The sequence below is a fragment of the Maylandia zebra genome, linkage group LG17 (assembly GCF_041146795.1).
Source record: "Maylandia zebra isolate NMK-2024a linkage group LG17, Mzebra_GT3a, whole genome shotgun sequence".
In the NCBI taxonomy this organism is placed as follows: Eukaryota; Metazoa; Chordata; class Actinopteri; order Cichliformes; family Cichlidae; genus Maylandia; species Maylandia zebra.
Genome location: NC_135183.1, coordinates 4,632,344 through 4,656,993, shown reverse-complemented (window position 1 = coordinate 4,656,993; position 24,650 = coordinate 4,632,344). Strand labels below are relative to the sequence as shown.

The window sequence follows — 24,650 nt, the reverse complement described above, 5'->3', positions numbered from 1 at the left end:
CATTATAAGGTGAACTGAATAACTATAACACTGAATCTTTTTATTTTTATCAAATTTTAGAGACATTACATATAATGCATAAATGCTAATAAATAAACCCAATTTCCCCCCTAAATTGAAGTAATTAAGGAAATGTTTATTTGGATAATTATAGACTCTTGTTAGCTCTGTGGGTTTACAACTAACAGTTTGGAATTGGCTGCATTTGTTGTAAAGAGGTAAATAATGGTATAAGTCAGAAAAACTGGAAGCGTTTCATATTAGCATTTAAATAATGAAAATGTTCCAACTTTAAGAAATATACATTTTTATTAAAAGGAAGAAACAAAAACAGCTCAAGATACCAGTTGAGATTAAAAATTGGTGAACAAAGCCAAGGTGGTCTGTGAATCTTGAATCTCCAGTCACTGCCAGCAGGTTCCACAAGAAGTTTTTTTTATTGGTCAAAATTGTCTCCCATATGAAAGAATGGGCTTGCTGTGCATTACATCATAAAAGTAGTGTCAATTGTGAATGCAGTGTACATGTCTATGATCACAAATGTCAAATCGGTCAGAATTTGGGCTCCATATTGGTCAGTAGGTCCCTGCTGTTCTGTCATTTTTTTAGGTTCGCTCACCAAACCATTTGCAGCAAATGCTGTCTGTGAGTTACCACGTCCTATTGCTCAGCTCTGGAGCCACACTGGTCAAGGCACACATAAAGTCTTACTGTGAAGCACCTTTGCAGCCCATCTCAGTATTACAGTCTCTGAATGAGTTCCTAGATTGTTTTGTTCCTTTTTATAAACATTTTATCCTTTTGAAGAAGACTTATTTCAATAAATAACACAAATATAGTCATAGATCATATATAGATAGATAAACATGTATAAACTACATGCATTTTTTATAATTTAAATAATTTATATATACAGTTCTCTCTCACACACTTATTGCCTCCCTCCCCACACCCATCCCCTTAAGTGAGTTCCTCAGTGCTGCACCAGCGTTTGGATTTAGAGCAGCACATTAATGTTGAAATATCATTTAAATGGACCTAAGATTCTTCAGTAGAAGCATCACTTTATAGCAGATTTTTGCTGGTCACCGGCATGACACATAATCCTGTGATGGGAAGCACTGTGAGCAGGAAATAAAATCCTATACAGGAAGTAGAATTCCCAACAAGTCTCTTACGTCCTGCGACGTTTCTTTGACAATGCACAGACACAGGAAGTGTTTATGCGTATCCACCTCCAGCTCACTTGATCTTGAAACTGTGTCAGTGCTCGAACATACGACTGCGCCGTCTTGCACTGTGAGTTCCAGTTCTTGTCGTCAATGCCCCTGCAGCCATCCTTGACAGGCTTGGAGGTCCGACAGTGTGTCTCATAAAAGAACTGTCTGATGTCTTTTGTGGCACTGGTTTTAAACTTGGCCAGAACAGTCACGCGCTGTCCCTTGATGTCGTATGCTAACGTTTTATTCATCACCCAGTCGCTTACACTGTCACAAACAGAATATTCCCCCCGGTAGCTCTTGTGCTCAGTGTGACGCTTCTTTCGTGTCTTGTTTCCTGCTACCCCTAAGACCGGTACACTGCTCACAAAATTATCAGAAAGGTACAATGGCGGTGGCTGCAGTGGAGGCCGGTCGCTCAGTAGCACTCGCGGTGAGTTATAGCGCTTGTGTTGCCTAAGGATGTCCAAGTTCAACAGCATCACCGGCTGATCCATCAGAAAATCATCACTGTGACGCGTTTCTAGCCACTCCTCTGCATCTCCTTTGTCCTCCAAAGGAAAGTTTTCAATCTTGACGGGAGGCAGAGTGTCCCGCGGCTCAGTGTCTCTGCTTTTCCCCTGCTCGCTCTGGTTCCCTCTGGTCTTCCCCCTTGTTAGGTCAGCCTGAAGTAGCTGGATTATGAGAGAGTTTAAAGGGTCTGGACTTGGCTGCTGCTGCTGTTGACTGCTACCCATGTTGGTTGCCTGAATACCATAGAGGTACACGAGGACCATCACATACAGCAGGATGGACATCACTAGATTCACCTGTAAGATCTGCAATGATAGAAAAAGAAGAAGAAGATACTATAAATGAAAGTTCTGTCCTCCTAAAACTCAGGACTTGATTGATTTGAAGTTTTATTCCTTTTCAGAGTGAAAAGATAGTCAAACAGAAATATATCCCACATAGCAAAATTGGTGTGGCCCGGATCTGGCCCACACAATGTGCTTACACATGGCCCACATACCGCAAAGAATGATGGCCCTTTGGTGGCCCAGATCTGGTTTGCCAGAGGTGGCCCACACATGGGCCAGCACAAAGCCAGTTGCAGACACACTGTTGGCCCTGCGCCGGCCCAGAACAGTTTCAGCTCTGGCCCCAGATGTCAGCCTAATGTGTACCTTAAACAAGCCATGTAATAACAACATAATAGTGCAAAAGTAACATGACAAAACTCTGTTCAGACAGTGAATCTCACATAGCACTTTTCTACTCTAGCAGATTACTCAAAGTGCTCTATACAGCATGCCACATTCACCCAATCACACACTTTCTTTAAACTGAGTGCTTCCTAACAACATTCATACAGAGTGGAGGAGCCAGGTATCAAACCACTAACATAAATAACATAAATATTGCCATCATTGCCAGACCTGGCCCACATCTGGTTGACATACACCCTGCCATGACACCAGTCAGTCAGAAGTGCCAGCTTGATGCCGGATCCAGGCCAGACCTGTTTTCTATGAGCCTGGGCCGCATAAATCAAACCACAATCGGGACAGATGTGGCATGTCATCACATAAACAGTGCCACCTACGCCAGGCCTGGCCCATCTGGATGACATACCACTTACCATGCCAGAAGTCAGCCAACAGTGTCAGCTTGACACCAGATCCGGGCCAGACTTGTCTGCTATAAGGGTTATCACTAATGTTTACCTGCGTTTAAAACTTGGGTTAGAAATCATAATAAAAGCTTTTCTACAAAGCTTGTCAAGTTATACCCTACAGCTAACGACAACCTCTTTCCTATTTATACAGAGCCAGTTTTGCCATGATGCCTTTTGAAAACCAATTCACACTTTGACAGGTTTAAGACCTGAATAGTAACACTAGCAAATTGACTGGTTCTTATATAATGCTTTTCTACTCGAGCACTCACGGTGCTTTCTACGATGTCTCATTAACCCATGCACTTTTTTCCAAATCTGAGTTCTGCTTTTTAAAATTCACATTATGGTGAACACATTGGCAATAACTAAGGTTTCAGTATGTTGTCCAAGGATACTTTGGCATGTAGATTGGAGCAGTCAAGGATTGAAGCACTGACCTTCTTAACAGATGACCTGCTCTACCTCATGAACCTCAGCCATTAAGAGAAGGACAAAATCTTTAAAAACCACCGCTGGGGGCTATTCCTAGCTCCAAATGGGCAGGGGTTATAAAAGTCTCCATGGACAACATGCACCAAGGGAAAGGGTGCGTAGTTTTCTTTGGGGGAATGTTAGGACTTCAGACTAATGTTAACTAGTTAAAAATGTTTCTGAAAACTTGAACATTTCAACAGTGTAAATAACAGCCAGTGTGCATGTATGTACGTGTCTCTAACTGAGCACATTACGGGAAATAACACGCCGCAGCATGTATAACATGTTTTTTTAGAAGTCCCATAATTGTCCTTTGACATAAAAAATGCCTGTAACATTCATTTGCATAATAAAAACCTCACTCCCATACATGCATTCATGGTTGTGTCCCCAAAAAGTGTCTTTGTCCTTTATAAACACATTAAACTAATGATAACGATCATGTAAAGAAAACATGAAACTATCAGTTGCTTTGCAGAAATGTAGAATAAAATTTAGTTTAGATGTTATTTGGTGGAGAGGCAGTTTTGTAATTGGATGGTTAACATTTTACCAGGAGAAAACACGCTGCTGCTTATTAAACAGTCTTGCATCACTGTCATATACTAACGAGCGATGACTAATTACAGAGATCCTTAAGGTCAAATTGTTTAGCATTATACTTAATTATGGGTTAGGCCTATGTGACAGAGGGCTTGGCTGTAAGAAACAAGTGAACTTAGTCATGATGTTGCCTTTCATTGTCAAATTATAAAAAGACAGAACTCTGTTTTCTGTCATCTCTTGGAGTCTTTCTTTATTAACTACGACTGTGGACTATATATTTTTAAAATTCGTGTGTAAATTTATGCATTTGCACCAAAAGCAGATTTTTCATCACCACATGACTTTCTCTACAAACAAAGCTGAAAGACCCTTACACGTATTAATAAAGTTCCTCATATGAACAGCGCTCTACTACAGCCACAGTCGTTAGCAGTTGGGCAAAATTTAAGCTAACACGTTTCAGCTTTTCATTTCCCCAGCTCTGCTCTGTAAAGTCATGGATCCATCAAACTTAAAAACAACAACAACAACAAAAAACTTTTAAAGAGAGAATTTAAAATTTAACATTTTCCGAAAAGTCATATTTTGGAATGACCATAAATACCAAAGTTGTGTGTAGTGAGTGGCTGAAGAAAGAGCAATTAAACTAACTTGCTGCATGCTCATCAGCTACAGTGTGATTGTGAGAATGCGATTAATATCTTTAAGATTAAGCAAAACTTTGAAGGACATGTCTAGATATTTCTTTATATATGCAAGTGCTGCCGAAAGGACACAAGCATGTTCACTAAGCCATCAGCTAATATTGCAATGTCTTAGAGGGAGAGGAGAAGAGGAAAAGGAAAGAATAGAGAGTAATTAGCTGACAGGTGGACCCAAACAAAAAGAGTTGACATGTTCCCATCAGCAATATTTTGCCCAGTTCATGTAGCTGTTGGAAGGTGGGGAGGAAGACGCACAGCAATGTCACCTTGTAATCACTGGCTCAGAAAAGACAAGCACGTGGACTGACACACACATTTCTTTGTTCTTACTACATCGCAGTTGTTTGCAGGCCCATTCAAAAGTATCACTGCAATGCTGCTGCAAACTCACACACAGATGACAGTCATGTGGGGACAAAGATGATCATATTTGTTTTTAACAGCAAACACTTTTTATTAGAGCTTCATCACAATATTCCTGTGTCCCCGGAACATATCTGAAATGCTCCTTAATGAATTAAGTGGAGTCTTTATTCAAAGAAACCTTTAGCTCTTGCACAGCCTTGAGCTATGGCTCCAAAATAGAACATGTATATTTCTAAGAAGCTGTTCAGCCTTTTCCCATCAGTCTCCCACTTCTTAATGCTGTAGCAAACTGAAACAGCTAAAACGACTATCATTACAAGAAGATTATTATTTCCACCTGTAGTAATTTATGTTAGTGGTATGGCTCTGTTTACAGCAGCATGAAAAGGAGAAGCTGGGGGTGATGTGGGTTGTATGGTGGCTTGCAGATCCAGAGCTTGCAAAGACACCCCCCCCCCCCCCCCCCCCCCCCCCCCCCAAAAGATAACACCATTTAATAACACATCTGGATACTCTATACAGTAATATTTGCTGGCGTCCTTTTTTTTTTTTTAAATGAAACTGTTTATACAAGTCAAAACCTCAGCAATTTGGTATTTGACATCACTTCCTTAAGATGCCATTCACTTAACCTTTGAGTTTTTCTTCCACTTTTCATTAGACCAAAACTCTGTGTGACTGGCCTGTAAACACTTGTGCATAAAAAAAATAAAAATGAACGTGAGAAATTAATCTTACCCCTGCTCTCATAATGACTACCATAAAAGCCCTGACTCTAGTAAATGAGGCTGCTTTAATGAGGTGCTGTCAGTGAGTGACCACTTTTTCAGCTGCTGGACTGATATGGAGACTGTGTGTCTGCTCTGTGTTCCTCTACAGGGAGTGCAGAATTGTTAGGCAAGTTGTATTTTTGAGGAATTATTTTATTATTGAACAACAACCATGTTCTCAATGAACCCAAAAAACTCATTAATATCAAAGCTGAATGTTTTTGGAAGTAGTTTTTAGTTTTAGCTATTTTAGGGGGATATCTGTGTGTGCAGGTGACTATTACTGTGCATAATTATTAGGCAACTTAACAAAAAGCAAATATATACCCATTTCAATTATTTATTTTTACCAGTGAAACCAATATAACATTTCCACATTCACAAATATACATTTCTGACATTCAAAAACAAAACAAAAACAAATCAGTGACCAATATAGCCACCTTTCTTTGCAAGGACACTCAAAAGCCTGCCATCCATGGATTCTGTCAGTGTTTTGGTCTGTTCACCATCAACATTGCGTGCAGCAGCAACCACAGCCTCCCAGACACTGTTCAGAGAGGTGTACTGTTTTCCCTCCTTGTAAATCTCACATTTGATGATGGACCACAGGTTCTCAATGGGGTTCAGATCAGGTGAACAAGGAGGCCATGTCATTAGTTTTTCTTCTTTTATACCCTTTCTTGCCAGCCACGCTGTGGAGTACTTGGACGTGTGTGATGGAGCATTGTCCTGCATGAAAATCATGTTTTTCTTGAAGGATGCAGACTTCTTCCTGTACCACTGCTTGAAGAAGGTGTCTTCCAGAAACTGGCAGTAGGACTGGGAGTTGAGCTTGACTCCATCCTCAACCCGAAAAGGCCCCACAAGCTCATCTTTGATGATACTAGCCTAAACCAGTACTCCACCTCCACCTTGCTGGCATCTGAGTCGGACTGGAGCTCTCTGCCCTTTACCAATCCAGCTACGGGCCCATCCATCTGGCCCATCAAGACTCACTCTCATTTCATCAGTCCATAAAACCTTAGAAAAACCAGTCTTGAGATATTTCTTGGCCCAGTCTTGACGTTTCAGCTTGTGTGTCTTGGAACACAATGGAAGTGTTTTGGGGGAAACAGTAACATACCGGACAAGCTGCAGACGTGACAAGCTAACACTAAACAGTATTATATGACGCATTTGAATTTTCAGGGTCACTGTACTTTCACGTCCTCGTATAGATTACCGAAAACATTGGTGCCTGTCTGTTTTCACAGAGGACAGGAAATTGATATATGTTGGCATGTGACATAGGACCGATGTAGTGACCGGAATGATGAGCGAGTTAAGGAGTGTATGAAAAACTCAAATAGGCCATCAATTTTGGTTACTAGTTTAGAATAGCCTACGTGTGACGTGATGACGAATTGTCCCATAGAGTTTTGAGAACGGGTTAATATGCCAATTTCCACTCAGTTTTCCTTTATTGTATCAAAGCACTACTGCTCATATATTGCAGTTTGACCAAACTGAAGGTTTTCTTGTGAATTAAATTTTTTGCCCGAGTTGCTAAGAAGGTGAGAACCCAGGGATGCAATCATTCAGCTGGCGGGCATAATCGCCAAACTATTGACTCACTGTGAGCTGGTTACCACTAAGTTACTGCACTGTGACATGCTCTAAATTATTAACGAAGCATGTTAGGACAAGAAGAAATAGCTAAGCCCTCGGGGAAGTTTCTGAGGAACCCTCACATTCATCTACATGTCACCAGAGCTTCTGTGTCACTGTGACAAAGCCATCGCTCATTACCAGTCTGTTTTAGGGTGAGATTATCATGAGGATCTTTTTGTAAACTTGCAGTTTTTCTTAGCCCAACCTTCACCCCTTAAACAAGAATCGCTTCTACGTAGCATGTTTACAAGAAATTCTCCGCGTGCCTTTGAGCACTGTACTTCACACTCAAATGGATAATTGCTCAACAAAAATACATTTTTCATGTGACATTCAGATGGTACTGTGCCCTGAATATAGTCAGAGAACTGGTTAAAGCAGGAATGCAGGATTTTGGGGCCTTGTTGCCCTGCACAACCACAAAAACCCCATGTGATTCACATTAATTTAAAATGAATATTGGCTAAATGTTCTGTTGTCTGTGAACCAGGCCACTTATCCTAAATAAGTATTCTAGGATAATGCTTGAGCCAAAAATCAGTCTCAGTGATAAATGGAACCATAAAATAAATTAATGTGTTTTTAAAAATCTGCTTTAGACACAAACAAAATGGAAAAACAGGATATTGCTTTTGGTGCTGGATTATTTTGTTTAAAAGTTCATGATCAAAATATATTATAAAAGGCATTAAACTTCGGTTTGCAGACAGGTTCAGAATCCAACAAACATGATACAGCTGGCTTTATTTCGATTGGTTCCTCTTTCTAAAGATGGACAAAGGAAGTGCTCATAGTTGTTAGGCCAGTCTGTGCAGTAGTTCTTTCCAAATGTCCTTTTAAAGCTTTTATAATCACAGTATGCCAAGTCAGCAGGGTCTGAATTGAGGCAGGATAAACTCATGAGGCCAATGTCACAGTTACTGAACGGATGTTGATCAAGTACGGTTTAAAATCTGAGTTTGTTCTGAGTAAATTAACAAATGATTATCAGCTTGTTTTGTATTTAGTTGTCATAACCTCTAGGCTGCGAAGTAAGAAAGGGTGTAACAAATGAGAAGAAATGAAACAAAACACCATTGAGGCTTGTGTTGAAGTACACAGTAGACGTCTAACAGCTCGAGAATTGTTTAGTCATCATGGAGATTTGTGATTTTATACGCAGTACATACAGTATCCCTATACAGTGGGGCAAAAAAGTATTTAGTCAGCCACCGATTGTGCAAGTTCCCCCACTTAAAATGATGACAGAGGTCAGTAATTTGCACCAGAGGTACACTTCAACTGTGAGAGACAGAATGTGAAAAAAAAATCCATGAATCCACATGGTAGGATTTGTAAAGAATTTATTCGTAAATCAGGGTGGCAAATAAGTATTTGGTCACCTCAAACAAGGAAAATCTCTGGCTCTCACAGACCTGTAACGTCTTCTGTAAGAAGCTTTTCTGTCCCCCACGCGTTACCTGTATGAATGGCACCTGTTTGAACTCATCATCTGTATAAAAGACACCTGTCCACAGCCTCAAACAGTCAGACTCCAAACTCCGCCATGGCCAAGACCAAAGAGCTTTCGAAGGACACCAGGAAAAGTATTGTAGACCTGCACCAGACTGGGAAGAGTGAATCTACAATAGGCAAGCAGCTTGGTGTGAAAAAATCAACTGTGGGAGCAATCATCAGAAAATGGAAGACATACAAGACCACTGATAATCTCCCTCGATCTGGGGCTCCACGCAAGATCTCATCCCGTGGGGTCAAAATGATCATGAGAACGGTGAGCAAAGATCCCAGAACCACACGGGGGGACCTGGTGAATGACCTGCAGAGAGCTGGGACCAAAGTAACAAAGGTCACCATCAGTAACACACTACAACGGCAGGGAATCAAATCCCGCAGTGCCAGACGTGTTCCGCTGCTGAAGCCAGTGCATGTCCAGGCCCGTCTGAAGTTTGCCAGAGAGCACATGGATGATACAGCAGAGGATTGGGAGAATGTCATGTGGTCAGATGAAACCAAAGTAGAACTTTTTGGTATAAACTCAACTCGTCGTGTTTGGAGGAAGAAGAATACTGAGTTGCATCCCAAGAACACCATACCTACTGTGAAGCATGGGGGTGGAAACATCATGCTATGGGGCTGTTTTTCTGCCAAGGGGACAGGACGACTGATCCGTGTTAAGGACAGAATGAATGGGGCCATGTATCGTGAGATTTTGAGCCAAAACCTCCTTCCATCAGTGAGAACTTTGAAGATGAAACGAGGCTGGGTCTTCCAACATGACAATGATCCAAAACACACCGCCCGGGCAACAAAGGAGTGGCTCCGTAAGAAGCATTTGAAAGTCCTGGAGTGGCCTAGCCAGTCTCCAGACCTCAACCCCATAGAAAATCTGTGGCGGGAGTTGAAAGTCCGTGTTGCTCGGCGACAGCCCCAAAACATCACTGCTCTCGAGAAGATCTGCATGGAGGAATGGGCCAAAATACCAGCTACTGTGTGTGCAAACCTGGTAAAGACCTATAGTAAACGTTTGACCTCTGTTATTGCCAACAAAGGTTATGTTACAAAGTATTGAGTTGTATTTTTGTTATTGACCAAATACTTATTTTCCACCCTGATTTACGAATAAATTCTTTACAAATCCTACCATGTGAATTCATGGATTTTTTTTTCACATTCTGTCTCTCACAGTTGAAGTGTACCTCTGGTGCAAATTACTGACCTCTGTCATCATTTTAGGTGGGGGAACTTGCACAATCGGTGGCTGACTAAATACTTTTTTGCCCCACTGTATGCAAAAGTAGCTAGCAGACCTGACATTAACAGCAGACATGTGTAATTCAAGGTTAAAAATGAACACCACAGACAAAAAGACAACACACCAGAGAAAGTTCGCTGGTCTATAGAAGGTAAGATCTTAGATTTAAGGATTCTTACAGAAGGAATTCAAAACATTTTCTATAGACATTGTTGGAGAAATAGTATATGTTGGACACCCTGTGAAGAACTTCGGCCTATATTTCAGCCTGTTTTATTGCTGTCTCACCCTTTTATTTACACAGCTCATGACCATAACTGAGTGCCTGAGCAGTAAATTGTTAGATTAGCCTTAAGATCCCCTATTATACTACAGTCCCTCTTAACAGAAATGACGCCAATTTATCCACCTAAACAGGCTGGATAAAGGGGCATCATTTCAGATGCTACATCAGTTCAAGCAAATCTTGAACTCTTTCACCTGAAGAAGCAACTTACCCTTTGCATTCAGAGCGGCTCGCTCTCGTGTGAGCCAAGTACATCATCAGCATACTGCAGAATACCACTGCTTTATTCCACAAGCTTTTTATTCTGCTTCTTGCGGTCATTGACACGTAAGTCAAAGTTTTGACAGGTAAGAGCTTGATGAAGACAAATCTACAAATGTGAGCTTTAACGTCCTTTAAAGAAAAATGGGGTGGGGTTGTGGGTTTAAAGTATGTGAAATGACAAGAGATTTTTTTAAAAGATTTATTGATTTTGGAGAAAGCCAAAAGATGTGAGTAGTTTTTTGTGTGTATCAGATAGAATGATTTATTATTCTTCCCTGACTGCCAAGTAGATATGCAATTGATAGTGAGTTCTCTATAGGTTCTCTGTCGTATGAGGTATTAGTGTGAGTATTAGTTGCCCTCACACATACAGTATTGTACAAAAGTCAGCCACCCTTCTACTGAGAGCATTTCTGATGAGGCTTTAGTGATAGACAAGCTGAAGAGTCACATGTTCTTTGTCAGGTCGGTCCTGAATCTTTTCCTATTTCTTAAGGATGCGACTTTCAGATTCTGGTCATTTGGTGCCATTTTCCCGAAAAGCTTAAGGACAGACTGCATACCATGCTGAGACATGTACTGTGTTCTTTGGGAGCAGCTTTTATGGTGCAAAACATTATTTTATATCTGTATAACTGTATAACAAAATAAAGTTGAACTTTTTCAATGAAATTAGAATATTTTGGGACTCTTGCCCTTGTATTGCAGTGGCTATGTAGGTTGCTGGTTTGATTCTAGCCAGAGAAACAAATTCCCTGGGGTTGCATCAGGAAGGGTTTCTGATGTGAAATAAAACAGGCGGTGCTACTTTGCAACAAATGAGCTGTTAAAAGTAGCTTTTAGAGCGACTGTAAGTTTAGCACCGGGATTGTGTGATTGATGTCGCTTCCTACCATGTTGTATGAGGTTTCTGTTTGCTATCTAAATACCTATGTCTTCTCTCTTTATAGCAGTGATAGAAGAATGTAATGACCTGTTACACACACAGAAATCACAAGACATCACTTATATCACAAGACTTATACAAACAAATAATTCAGAAACTTTTCAAGAAAAAAACCTTAACAATTATACAAGACGTCTGTAGGGACTTCATGTCCAAATCTAGAGAAAATTAGAAAATTAGATTTATCTGAATAAATCTGAGTAGGTGGATTTTAACCACTTCATGGTTAAAGGAGACCTTAGCGCAAGTGGAAAACATCCTTGGATTATAAAAACAAAATAAATTAATCATAAAATGATTTAGTACATTGTGACAAAAAGAAATATGCTGCTTAGCTTGGCAATATTAAAAAGAGTAAGCATTCAAGGAAGAAAACAGCGGCAGGTGATCACAGAACTGTTTCTATGGTAAGGAAAAGGTTTTTTTTAGCAAACATAGCCAAGTGACAAACACTCACTTTAGCAAGGAATTTTAGACGAGCAAGAAATATCGTGAATGATCTATACCTAATGTAAAAGTTTTGGCACTTTAAGCCCATAGATTGATGTGTCTTAAATATCTAAGCTAATCATTCCCGTAGAAAACACAGTGAGTGAAATTGCCAAGAACTTTGTTTCACCTGCTCTTCACGCTCACTGAAGCTGTTAATCTGGAACAAGCTTGTGTTGAAACAGGAAGATGCTGCACACAGAAAAACATGCTTATATGTTCATGCACAAACTTTAGAAATCTTGACAGGTACATGAGATTTTGCAAAAGATGCATGATTGCAGACAGTCTGACAGTGCAAAGGCAAAAGCCCATGGCTTTTGAAATTGTCACACCTTTGATTCAGACAGCCTCAGGCTGGCAGCATCTTAGTAAGACCACACACAGGTTTCGTGTGTTGATGTGTGACTGTGTCGCAATGGTTGTGATGGGTAATAGACTCTCATAAATATGGCGTTTTGTTGCATCAGGCAATGATAATTCTTGCCCGGTGCTTTGTATTATTGCAGATACTTGATGAATCAGATAAGAAACTTGCCATCAGGGAAGTACAGTTGCATAATTTCAGTGAGACGATAAAAACCAGGCAAAACACAAATTTTTAATATTTGCCTAGATTAATGCAAAATCTTCCCCTATCGTCTCCTTAATAAGTGGGCCAACCTGAACAAAACATTGCACAAACATCACACATACAGCCATTATTAACATCTATATGTTTTATGAATCCAAATGTTTTATGTTCATTTCATCATCCCCTTGTTAATGAAATGTTACATTCTGTGCTTAGATTGTCTCACGTGTTACCTTCACCTACATGTCCTGTAACTTAATGTTCACCAACATTTTTATCTGCTACTGAATTTTGCTCAGCTCACCACTGACTGTGAAATATGGCAGCACTTCCTTTTTGGCCTGGACAAAAGTCTGAGGGCTGGAAGAATTCAGTGTACACAGAAGCGGACTGTGATTGTGCATACAAGGTGATCTGTTCAGCTTTTGTTTTTGAGTGTGGAAACAACACACGGAGTGAAGAGCAAAGATAAAGCTCCAGTGCTACTCTCTCACTTCTAATATTGAATTTGAAGAGTTTTTATCAGCTTGTTTTCAGATTTCAGATTTCTCTTTTTTTCATTTTGATTTTCTAATGAAAGGTTTTGCAAAACAAGTACAACATTCAAAAAGTGTCACCAGTTATCTTAATAGATGCATCTAAAGTGTCCATGCACCTCTTTGTTGCTCACTGGCAAATGACAGTGAAGCCTGTTTATGTGCACCTCCTCTATCCAAGTCTACTGTTTGCCAGTAATTGTGCCAAGTTAACCACAGACATAAATACACTGCGTGTGTGTACACGATCGTCCAACACAAAACTGTCAGTGTGTTTGTCTTCTCCATGGTCTCTAGTATGTGTTCATTGGTGTTTCGTGTGTGTGTGTGTGGTTACATTGAGGTTCATGAAGGACATGGACCGTGACGAACTGCAAATTTATTTAATGAAACACAAAACTTACCTCACTGCTGGAAAAGACTGAAAACTAATATTCTGTAATGAAACACAGCCTTTGAAAAGCATTTACACATATAAACCACATCCCTGAACATTTATTGTGATTATTGTGACATGAGGTCTGAAAACACTACAAACTAAATACAGGGAGTGCAGAATTATTAGGCAAGTTGTATTTTTGAGGAATAATTTTATTATTGAACAGCAACCATGTTCTCAATGAACCCAAAAAACTCATTAATATCAAAGCTGAATGTTTTTGGAAGTAGTTTTTAGTTTGTTTTCAGTTTTAGCTATTTTAGGGGGATATCTGTGTGTGCAGGTGACTATTACTGTGCATAATTATTAGGCAACTTAACAAAAAACAAATATATACCCATTTCAATTATTTATTTTTACCAGTGACACCAATATAACATCTCCACATTCACAAATATACATTTCTGACATTCAAAAACAAAACAAAAACAAATCAGCGACCAATATAGCCACCTTTCTTTGCAAGGACACTCAAAAGCCTGCCATCCATGGATCCTGTCAGTGTTTTGATCTGTTCACCATCAACATTGCGTGCAGCAGCAACCACAGCCTCCCAGACACTGTTCAGAGAGGTGTACTGTTTTCCCTCCTTGTAAATCTCACATTTGATGATGGACCACAGGTTCTCAATGGGGTTCAGATCAGGTGAACAAGGTGGCCATGTCATTAGTTTTTCTTCTTTTATACCCTTTCTTGCCAGCCACGCTGTGGAGTACTTGGACGCGTGTGATGGAGCATTGTCCTGCATGAAAATCATGTTTTTCTTGAAGGATGCAGACTTCTTCCTGTACCACTGCTTGAAGAAGGTGTCTTCCAGAAACTGGCAGTAGGACTGGGAGTTGAGCTTGACTCCATCCTCAACCCAAAAAGGCCCCACAAGCTCATCTTTGATGATACCAGCCCAAACCAGTACTCCACCTCCACCTTGCTGGCGTCTGAGTCGGACTGGAGCTCTCTGCCCTTTACCAATCCAGCCACGGGCCCATCCATCTGGCCCATCAAGACTCACTCTCATTTCATCAGTCCATAAAACCTTAGAAAAACCAGTCTTGAGATATTTCTTGGCCCAGTCTTGACGTTTCAGCTTGTGTGTCTTGTTCAGTGGTGGTCGTCTTTCAGCCTTTCTTACCTTGGCCATGTCTCTGAGTATTGCACACCTTGTGCTTTTGGGCACTCCAGTGATGTTGCAGCTCTGAAATATGGCCAAACTGGTGGCAAGTGGCATCTTGGCAGCTGCACGCTTGACTTTTCTCAGTTCATGGGCAGTTATTTTGCGCCTTGGTTTTTCCACACGCTTCTTGCGACCCTGTTGACTATTTTGAATGAAACGCTTGATTGTTCGATGATCACGCTTCAGAAGCTTTGCAATTTTGAGACTGCTGCATCCCTCTGTAAGATATCTCACTATTTTTGACTTTTCTGTGCCTGTCAAGTCCTTCTTTTGACCCATTTTGCCAAAGGAAAGGACGTTGCCTAATAATTATGCACACCTGATATAGGGTGTTGATGTCATTAGACCACACCCCTTCTCATTACAGAGATGCACATCACCTAATATGCTTAATTGGTAGTAGGCTTTCGAGCCTATACAGCTTGGAGTAAGACAACATGCATGACGAGGATGATGTGGACAAAATACTCATTTGCCTAATAATTCTGCACTCCCTGTATAATACAGTTATCTTCACTTAAGCTACTGATGCTACTGTTGCAGAGATCGCAATATGTCTAATTCACACAAAAAATAAAGCTAGAATTGTCCCAACAGAAGGATGAGCAAAGAGAGAGACGGAAAAATTAAAGATGCCATTTAGCTTCTTTTAGCATGCTGTTTTGACTTCCCAGCCCAAAAACTTCACTCTAATGTGCCTTGTTTTCCAACAATAGAAACCGAGCAAATAATTTAAACTAATCTAAAAATAAGATCATCAAAATGCACCAACATCAGTAAAATCTAACACAATCTTTAACAAATTCTGATACAGGTTTTTAACACAACCAGAGGACTTGTATACGAGAGGCCTTTCTTTTCATTTCCACTGCTTCACATTCATTCCTGTGAGCACAGGTCCCACCTGTGTTTTCCAGGAACTGTTTCTGACAGTTTGGTCATGAGTAGCCTGCTGGAGGTCATTTTGCAGGGCAGTGCTCCTTCTGTGGAGAAGCTACCAGGAGGAGATACTCCCCTTGTGACATCTGTTCCCAGTTTGTATTAAAAATGAGGGCATGTGTGATTAACAAGGGAGCAGCTACCAGTCCTGCTGATGGGATGACTTCCATGCCCAGGTAATGTCCAGTGTCCTGGTATCTCTTCAACACTCTTGAGGCTGTGCTCAGAGCCATAGTATATATTGATATGCCATGTCAGAGGAACCAATACAAACACTAGCTAAGGACACTAGCAAAAATCAATCTGAATGGATGAGGAGAGAGTGGTGGTCTGAGGTCACTACCTTTCCAGTGCACCTGTTGCCACTTTCATCAAAGCAGGAGAAACAGATTCACAGTGGTTTATGCTTCCAAATTAGACAGACTGGGATCCCTGGAGTTTGAATTTCCATTATACTGTGATGATCACACGTTCCCTTCATTTTTCTAAATAGTGTATGTATGTGGATGTGTGCTTATGTGCCCAAAAAAGCACAAGACGATTTGTCTACCTGTCCCATGTCCCAGGATTCCGGAAAATAGGACAGAAAAGGAAAGTAGGGCGCAAAGACTGATTTCAAAATGACAGCAAGGAGCTCAAAGGGTCATCGCATATTGTCATTTTCAATACAAACTGGGAGCGGGAGTAGGAAGGGGAGCGACTGAAAAATGATCATGGCTGAGCAGTGATAGGAGGCTAAGGCAGAGTTGTGGGAGAAGATTAAGGATTTTTGAGAAGATGTGGTGAAAAGGACACTGAGAGGCACTCCACTGTGTAACCTCCGAACTGAAGGGTGATCTGCTTAGTGATCGGCTGACACTGATGCTTAAGAAGGAATGCCTGAACTGTTTTAAAATGCTACCAGAGGACAGAAAATCATAAACCCATAAACATTTGCATATTGGGTCAAATTTAACTTCACACACAACAAAGACCAAAAGCATTTCACTGCATATTTTGAGGCATGACAGCAGATATTTTTCTGACAGTAATTTACTCTCTTATGGTTTTATTTTCCACTTTCAGTCAACTTTCAAGCATTTAAGACTGAAACGTTTTTTCTCCAGGCAGAATGGAATACAAGAGAAAATATCAGTCACGCACTGAACTTTCAGCCTCTTATGAAGCTTGATTTAATTGGCCGTTTGAATACTTTTGCCTGTATAGACTCGACTATCTTGCTATAGATCCATCGACTGATCCACTCAAGTGATTAAACTTGTGCTTTGGCTGACAGGCTAAAAAGGTAAGGACGCCAGCTTTAAACTAATTAGTGATTAACTGCTGTTTGTGGAGAAGTAACAGGGTAGCAAAGAAAAGCTCTTTACTGAGAGTCGTAGAGTAAAATGAGGACTTGGGGAAACACCAATGTCCTGACCAGAACCTCCAATCAGGGTTTTTGCACCTATGTCGCACATAAAACCAGCATGGTGTTTAGTATCCTCACACCTAATTAATGCCAAATTATATTTGATGTCCTTTCTCACTGCATTTTCAGGTGGATGCAATGTCTCTATGTGCTCAGTTGTTCTTTAGTTTCTGTTACACAACAAATACTGTCAACAAAGCAACTAGATTACTAAAAGGACCTACAACTGTGTTATTTGTGAAGTAGAGCTATATGCATTGCACAGCGGCTCAGCCAACTTCTGCCGTTACTGTTTTTGTTGTGTGTGGTTTGTTCTTATGAATATTTTTCTTTTATTAAATTTTTATCCGTATGAAGGTGCTTACAGCCAGCTGCTTGCAACATCAAACGGCTCACAAACGGACACATTATTTTTGCAAAATGTAGTGGAAAGTAGAATTACTTATCATGACAGTAAGTATTGGATGCTAGACATAACTGATTTGTTAAAGGTATAAATGTTCTATTAAATTGGACCTCTTCTATTTTAACACATTTTCTTTCTAAACCTTTGCTTCCTGTGAACCTTATAACCGGAATGAATAAGCAGAAGAATATGGATGGATGGATGGATGGATACACTTTTGCAAATATACTGTGGATGATCAAATTAAGCATATAATAAAAAAACATGAGAATGAGAACTGTATGTACCCCTCTGAGCCAAAAGTCCCATATTCAGATAGTTTCTTCTTCTCTTTGCTCTGTGTAATGTCAGTGAGAATGGAGTCTGCCAATCTAAAGCAAACAGCGCTGCGAGCTCAGATGTCCCACCCACTTACTGTTCAAACCTATTGTTTAGAAGTGGCAGCCAATCAAAATAAAGCTGGCTGAAAGACAAAAAACCAGGAAGGAAAAAGCAGCTTATTTGAGATAGTGGATGAACCACTGTAAGGGGAAGCACTGAAGCCCAGTATTAGAGAAAGATTATTTTGAACTGTGACAATGTTACTCTATTGAAGTCCAAGAATAAAAACTACGGTGCTGGAAATGAGCGATATAGTTCATTGTATAAGTGTGTAAATCCAAAAATACAGTCAGACGGACTAAAGGAGCACAACTGTAGACATTCTAAAAATATCTTATTGAGCCACTGATAAGTTAAGGACCTGCATGATAGTGAGGAAAGCAAAAAGCCATTCGACCAACAGTACAAAAGCAGCAGTAGGATTTGTTGGATTTACACTTGTTTTTTTCTACACAACTCAATAGGAAAACTACAGCGGCAGACCGCAGAGCTAATGAAATACAAGGAACATCATTCTTCCACTTCACACAGGTACTGAGCGAGCCAATAGTTGAGAAAACAAGACATGAGCAGTCCCTTTGCATCGCGAAGTAATTTTCTTGGTGCAGTTACACTTGATATAAACACACCTGAACTAGCTGCAGAAGTGCACGAACAAAAGTTAGTAAAATAAAACCAGAAATAAGCTTAACCTTAGGCTAACCAGTTAGTCCTGCCTACTTGTCGTCAGATCTAAGAATAGGTTCTAACAGTAATGCAAACATCACTACCTGAAGTTGTCTGAATTCAACTTTAGCTTCTTGGAACTTTGATGTAAACAGCTTCAGCTTCTTTATGCAGAAAAATGAAATGAGTCAAAAGGGATAACTATCATTTTTCCACATTAGTGCTGTATTGTCCCAAGTCCATTTTGATTATCATTGCAAACTGTTAGCTAAAATAAACCCCCTTAATGCATTTAGTAGAACTTTTTCACCTTTGGGGCTCCAATCAGAACCAGTTAGAAACCTGTAGTCACCGTGGAGACCCCAGTGAGGTCAGGGACACTTATTGATGGGACTTAGTGGAGCAGTGTGCCAAACCAGCAAATCCTCTAGAGGGATTTTCACCCAGCAATGTCTGAGCCCTAATGCTGTCCAATTGACTCCAGATGTTGCAGGACACACACACACACACACACACACACACACACACACACACACACACACACACACACACACACACACACACACACACACACACACAGAGTGACAGAGGCATCCAGTCCAGTCTGCCGCTCAACTTCCATTCAAGTGTTTATTCATCTCTGCGTTCATCAGCGCAGAGAAACTTAACAAAATGTAGTGTGGACATGGAGGGGGATGAGAAAATCCCATTCCCATTTGTTACATAGGTGCAGATATGCTATGAAAAGCTCTGTGTAATCACTGAGCTATTTATGACAAAAGGCTCAAAGAGTAATCTGGAGCTCCGAAAGCCTAAGCAAAAAAAGTTTAAATAAAACACGAATAACGTGTGGAATGTTTGGTAGAATGTTCCAACTAATACACCAGGACTTTTATTTTAAAAACTCATATTCCCTACCATCTGGCCTGCTAGCATGGCAAAAGTAAGGAAAATGCTAAACAGCCAGAGAAACAGCAAGTGGAGTAGTGATAAGAGAATACCTGAAATGTCCCACAATTTTCAAGCATTACCCGTGATACGCTAAAAGCTGTGGTTCAAGCCTGTGATGATCAAGGCTTGGGGGGTTTGTTATATTCCAAAACTGATCGCAAAACAAGATCTTGAAAAATAGATTTCCAACTCAGCCATTTGATAACAGAAAACAGAAAGACGTGTTGAGGTCGCGCCAGGATCTCTGGTGCCGACGTATCTGAGCAAAAATGTATTTCCTGAAATGTAAATATATTTAAATAGTTTCTATCTTTTTTATTTGGGCTTTTTTAAAAACTTCCTATATTGTCATAATTCTCAGTACATTCTACCTGTGCAAACAAAGCGAATTTAAGATCGCACACTCATTTATGCTGTGAGGATCTGCCTTTGCCCTTTACGTTCTGCCACCTCCCACCTCGCTCTCTTTCAAGCATCTGAGCTGTTATGGTAAGTGCAGGGAAGGGCAGAATTCCAATCATAACAGTGAATTACCCTCTGAATGTTTTGTTGCCATGAGCCAGGTGAGTCATCCGCATTCACAATGATTATTTCTTAAGAATACTAGTTTGTGCCCGTGCGTGGATGCAAAAGCAAGCGACGCGGCCGCTGTAGCATGTATTTGTGTGTGTTCAAGAGAGGGAAAGTGATGTCAGTGTGTGTGTGTGTGTGTGTGTGTGTGTGTGTGTGTGTGTGTGTGTGTGTGTGTGGTTATAAAAGCTCTGTGTGAAAGAGAGGGAGTGGAAAGCTTCAAAACATTTTGAGGTCAAAGTGTTGTGTGTTTAGGAAAGTCTGCTGTCTGCGCACACACAGGTCGGGTGTGAATTCTAACTCAGAGTACATGTACATACCTACAGGTAGGCATTCCTTTACCTTTCAGAGGAAAAAACAAGCTTGAACACACACCTCGAGAAAATAAACCACAGACAGGAGAAAGACGGACTATTGCTCGTGATTTTCTAACCACACAGCAATGTAGTAAACTGTTTGTTGTGGATTTTGCACTTATTCATACAATAAAGGCACAAAACAGAGTCGTTTCAGTGCTTGCAGCTTGCCTTGGGGGCCAAAAATGACATGACAGCTGCTGGAGCACATGCTTTGCGAGCATGTGCTCTGGTGTTCTTTACGCTTGTTGTGCACCTTCCAATTTCGGTAACCTGCTGCAGCATGGCCAGGCTCCAGGCACAGGTGTGCGAACGGGTCAGTGTTTGCAAACATGGGATTCCCATGTGGCACTGAGGGAGGCTGCTGTTACCCTTGAAAGAGATAAGATTTTCCACAGAAAACCCCACTAGTGTTTTCTTTTCATGTTATGATTTCTCGCAGTGCTGACATTTCCATTTCAGCACCGCAGTGATGTTTACATCTGAGCTAAATTGCCTAGGAGTGCACGAATGCACCTCAACTGCCAGTGTAAATGGTTACAGGTCTGTTACAACATCACAGTCCCGACCGTCAAGCATAACCTTGACGTTAAGAGGTAGTGGCCGAGGTAGGTAGAACTGCAACATGTTTAGAAAAAATACTTTTAATTTTCTTTATATTAATTTTTAGGCTTAAAAGAGATCTTTGGGTCTTGAATAGCTTGCTTATCTTACACTAAGACTTGGTGCAACTCCTCAGTTCACTGCCTGTCTGAAACAGCACACTCTCCTCTCCTTAAGCAAACTAAAGGAGAGGAGAAAGGGCCATATGATGGATATCAGCTTTCACCGGCATACAGAGTGAAGAGTAGAAAAAACTGATCCTGAGCTTTTCTGGGGATTACTCAGACTTACACTGAAAGTCTTATTTAAAACTTTTGTCATGTTTAATATGAGCATCCACTATTGTAACTGTGTGTTCTATATAACAGAAAATAAGGGCAAACATAGTATTTCCTTTGACTTCTCCTGCTCTTTTTCCATTGTTTGGGCAGGTTTGTAAAAGAGATTGTGGTTTAGGTCAATGAATATTAACCTTATTTTTCAAAGCTTGACTTTCTGAGCGTGCCAATGAATTCGTCATAACTCAGAGGACAATCATGCTGCATCTGTGATATATACAATTTGCATGCATGATGCATGGGAATAGATCTCAAAACAAGATCTCAACCATTTGACGCAGAAAATAGAAAGGCGGGTCAAAGTTACTGTGGGATCTCTGGTTTGGACGTATCTAAACAAAAATGTGTTTCCTGAAATGTAAATATATCTAAACAGTTTGTGTCTTTTTCTTTTTTGTTGGCTATATTTTTTCCCACTTTCTGTTCAAAAAGGGTCAAGAAGAAAACAGCTAGAACTGTTTCTGAAATTGTCATGATTAGATGTTGATAGCAATAAAAGCTTGGCTGTGACTCTACCGAAACAGACGACTGCATGGAGACTGTGGGGCAAGGAAACCCTACTAGTCTTTGGTCTTAGATTTTTTTCACAGACAAGCTATAAATGTAATTTAATATGTAAATTATACTTTCATTGTTTTTTAAATTCTCTTGTTAGAACTGCTGGATGAACAGCAGACATCCTGGAAAACCCGTCATTGCTGGGCTGTCTGTCAGTAAGTCAATGCATTGGCTGAAATCTGCAATAAAGTATTCAAGCTGTTGACAGATTGTTCCCCTGGATGAGAAGAAGTGCCAGAGTGACCTGGTTACAAATTTAAAAAAGGAAAATCACCCAAGAAACACCTAAAACCATTAGAGAGTACACATGAGTTTCACTGCTGTACATAGAGAAAATGACACAAATGAAAGTGGTTAGCTGAATCTATCTGTTGTGGTGAAGCGACAGTGGAGCAGAGAAGTGAAGGTGTCAGTTTACTGGTCAATCAGCATTTCTCATCCTCACCTATGGCCACGAGGTCTGGGTAGTGACCGAAAGAATGAGGTCATGGATGCAATGACAGAAATGAGTTCCTTCAAAAGGTGGCTGGACTCGTCCTTAGAGATAGGGTGAGGAGCTCGGGCATTTAAGAGGTGCTCAGAGTAGAGCCACTGCTCCTCCACAACAAAAGAAGCCAGTTGAGGTTTTGCTTGGTGGTTGGACACCTCCTAGGTAAGGTTTTTTGGGGGGTATGGAAGAAGGCCCAGGCAGAGATCCAGGATTCACTGGAAAGATTATATATGTTGGCTGACTTGGCATCCCCTCAGATGAGCTGGAAGAGGTAGGCAGATGTGCCGGCCACAAACCAAACCCAGATAAGTGTTAGGATGTATTGACAGTTTTAAACTTTAAAAGTGCTCCTGTGGCTACTTCTTCAGCTGCACATCTTATTTGTGATTTAGCTAGATTGTTCAGCACTGATTTATTATTGCACTTCCAGAAAGTTGCAGGGTTGTAGGACATTAATGTGAAAATGTAGGCACTTACACGACCTGCTATTTAGTCCTAAGTGTGGCGAGATCCCACAATCCCCAAAATGCAAATCCCTGTCATCTTTTATTATGTCCATCAGGTGAACCTACAGGTCTTTTAAATCCTGTCTAGTTTGTAACAGCGAGCTTTAAATAGGTAAACCTGTAAAACTGATGATGTCCTGTTAGAGCCCTGCCAAGTGAAGCATTAAGACTGCATTAAATGTCAGATAAATGTGAGTGGAGCACTGAAACAGAATGTTACTATGCACTCCCAGAATGAGAGTTTCACCATTACACAGCGCTGTGTAACTAAAGTATGCTTCGGTTTATCAGAGCTTTCAAACTTAAAAATAAAGATTGAGAGCAGCTGTTGGAGTGTTTGGGTAGCAAAGCAAACCTGCAAACTCCTCACCCTCAGTGGTACGTTTGCCCCTCCCTACCCCATTGAATAAACGAGTGCTGCAGTGTTGACAGTTTAGTCCTTGTGTGAAAGAGAGAGGAACAAATGGAACGAGAGAGCCTCTAGCCATCTCTTTTTTTTTACACAACAGGCCATGCAGACACAACAGGGATGGTCAGAGTTGGATTTCTGTGGTTTACCCAAAGAGTAAAGGAAGGAAAAATCCTCTTCTACCTTGATGTGGTTTTTCATTGTGTCTTACATCTGATGAAGTCCACTTTGGCTGGAATTACACACAGCCAAACGCACTCACGGACTGAGCAGTGTTTCTGGTCTCTTCTACACCTGACCTATTTTTTAAAAATCAATTTTCTGCTTTTTTTCCTTTTGCCTCTTGAGCACTTTGTGACACATTTGTTTGTTGAAAGGACTCCAGAGTTACATTTAAGTAGATTTCATATCCAACACTTACCTAAATCCGCAGCTTCTCCGCATGCCTGGCATCAAGCCGCAGGAGAAGAGTGAACAAAGACTGAGCACAGGAGTAGCCTGACAGCTGAGAACTGTGTGATCTGATCACTGAGAAAAATACTGTATGTGTATGCAGTAGATTGATAGTCAGGAAACTGCAGTGTATAATGGAAGTATTCCCTGGATTAATGGTTGGCGAGAGAGACTACCAGCAAAACAGGTTAAATGTGCAGCTATGTGCATACGGTTCCTAACAATGACAAGCGAACCGTATGAGTGGCAGATGAGTTGTTTTGTTGATCAAACCTGTGTATAAAAGACATGGCCGCTGTGACATCACCCTCAAGTTAGTGAAGTACCATCTCAGAGCTTCAAGCTGAGTATTTTGGGTGTTCCCATTATAGCTTTTTTTTTTTAACAAACGTAACAAGCAAGAGGGCGGCTCAGACTGAGAAACCGAAGAATCAACACAATCAAACCCTAGCGGGTTGGGTATAATTGTCGGCAGCAACTGATGATGCGGTGATCCTGATATTTGTAAGCAAGAAAAGGGAGAAACTGAGGTCCTGAATTCTTCCAGTTGTCGCAAGAAGGCAGCAGCAGGGAGAATTTCATCCAGGAGTTGAAGCTGTATCCCAGCCAAGTGAGCCTGAGCAGCCTCTAGCTGTGTGTCCGACATAAAATACAATTATTTTACTATTTTCATATCATTATTCAGAACCAGTGTGTGTTTTGAGCTACAAGCGCAATTGTCAAACTCAGTGGTCCGATTGGTCAGATCTGTTTATTTGCATTTGCG

At 40.7% G+C, this 24,650-nt stretch overlaps 1 protein-coding gene across 1 annotated transcript in view; it reads right to left on the bottom strand.

Annotated features, from left to right (window-relative positions):
* Nucleotides 1-290: 290 nt before the first annotated feature.
* ntf3 (neurotrophin 3) overlaps nucleotides 291-24,650 on the bottom strand; it is a 39,233-nt gene continuing 14,873 nt past the window's right edge. Inside the window, exon 2 of the mRNA XM_004568854.6 lies at nucleotides 291-2,038. Coding sequence (XP_004568911.2) covers nucleotides 1,175-2,038 — 864 coding nt within the window. The 3' untranslated portion in view covers nucleotides 291-1,174. The remainder of the gene's footprint in view (nucleotides 2,039-24,650) is intronic.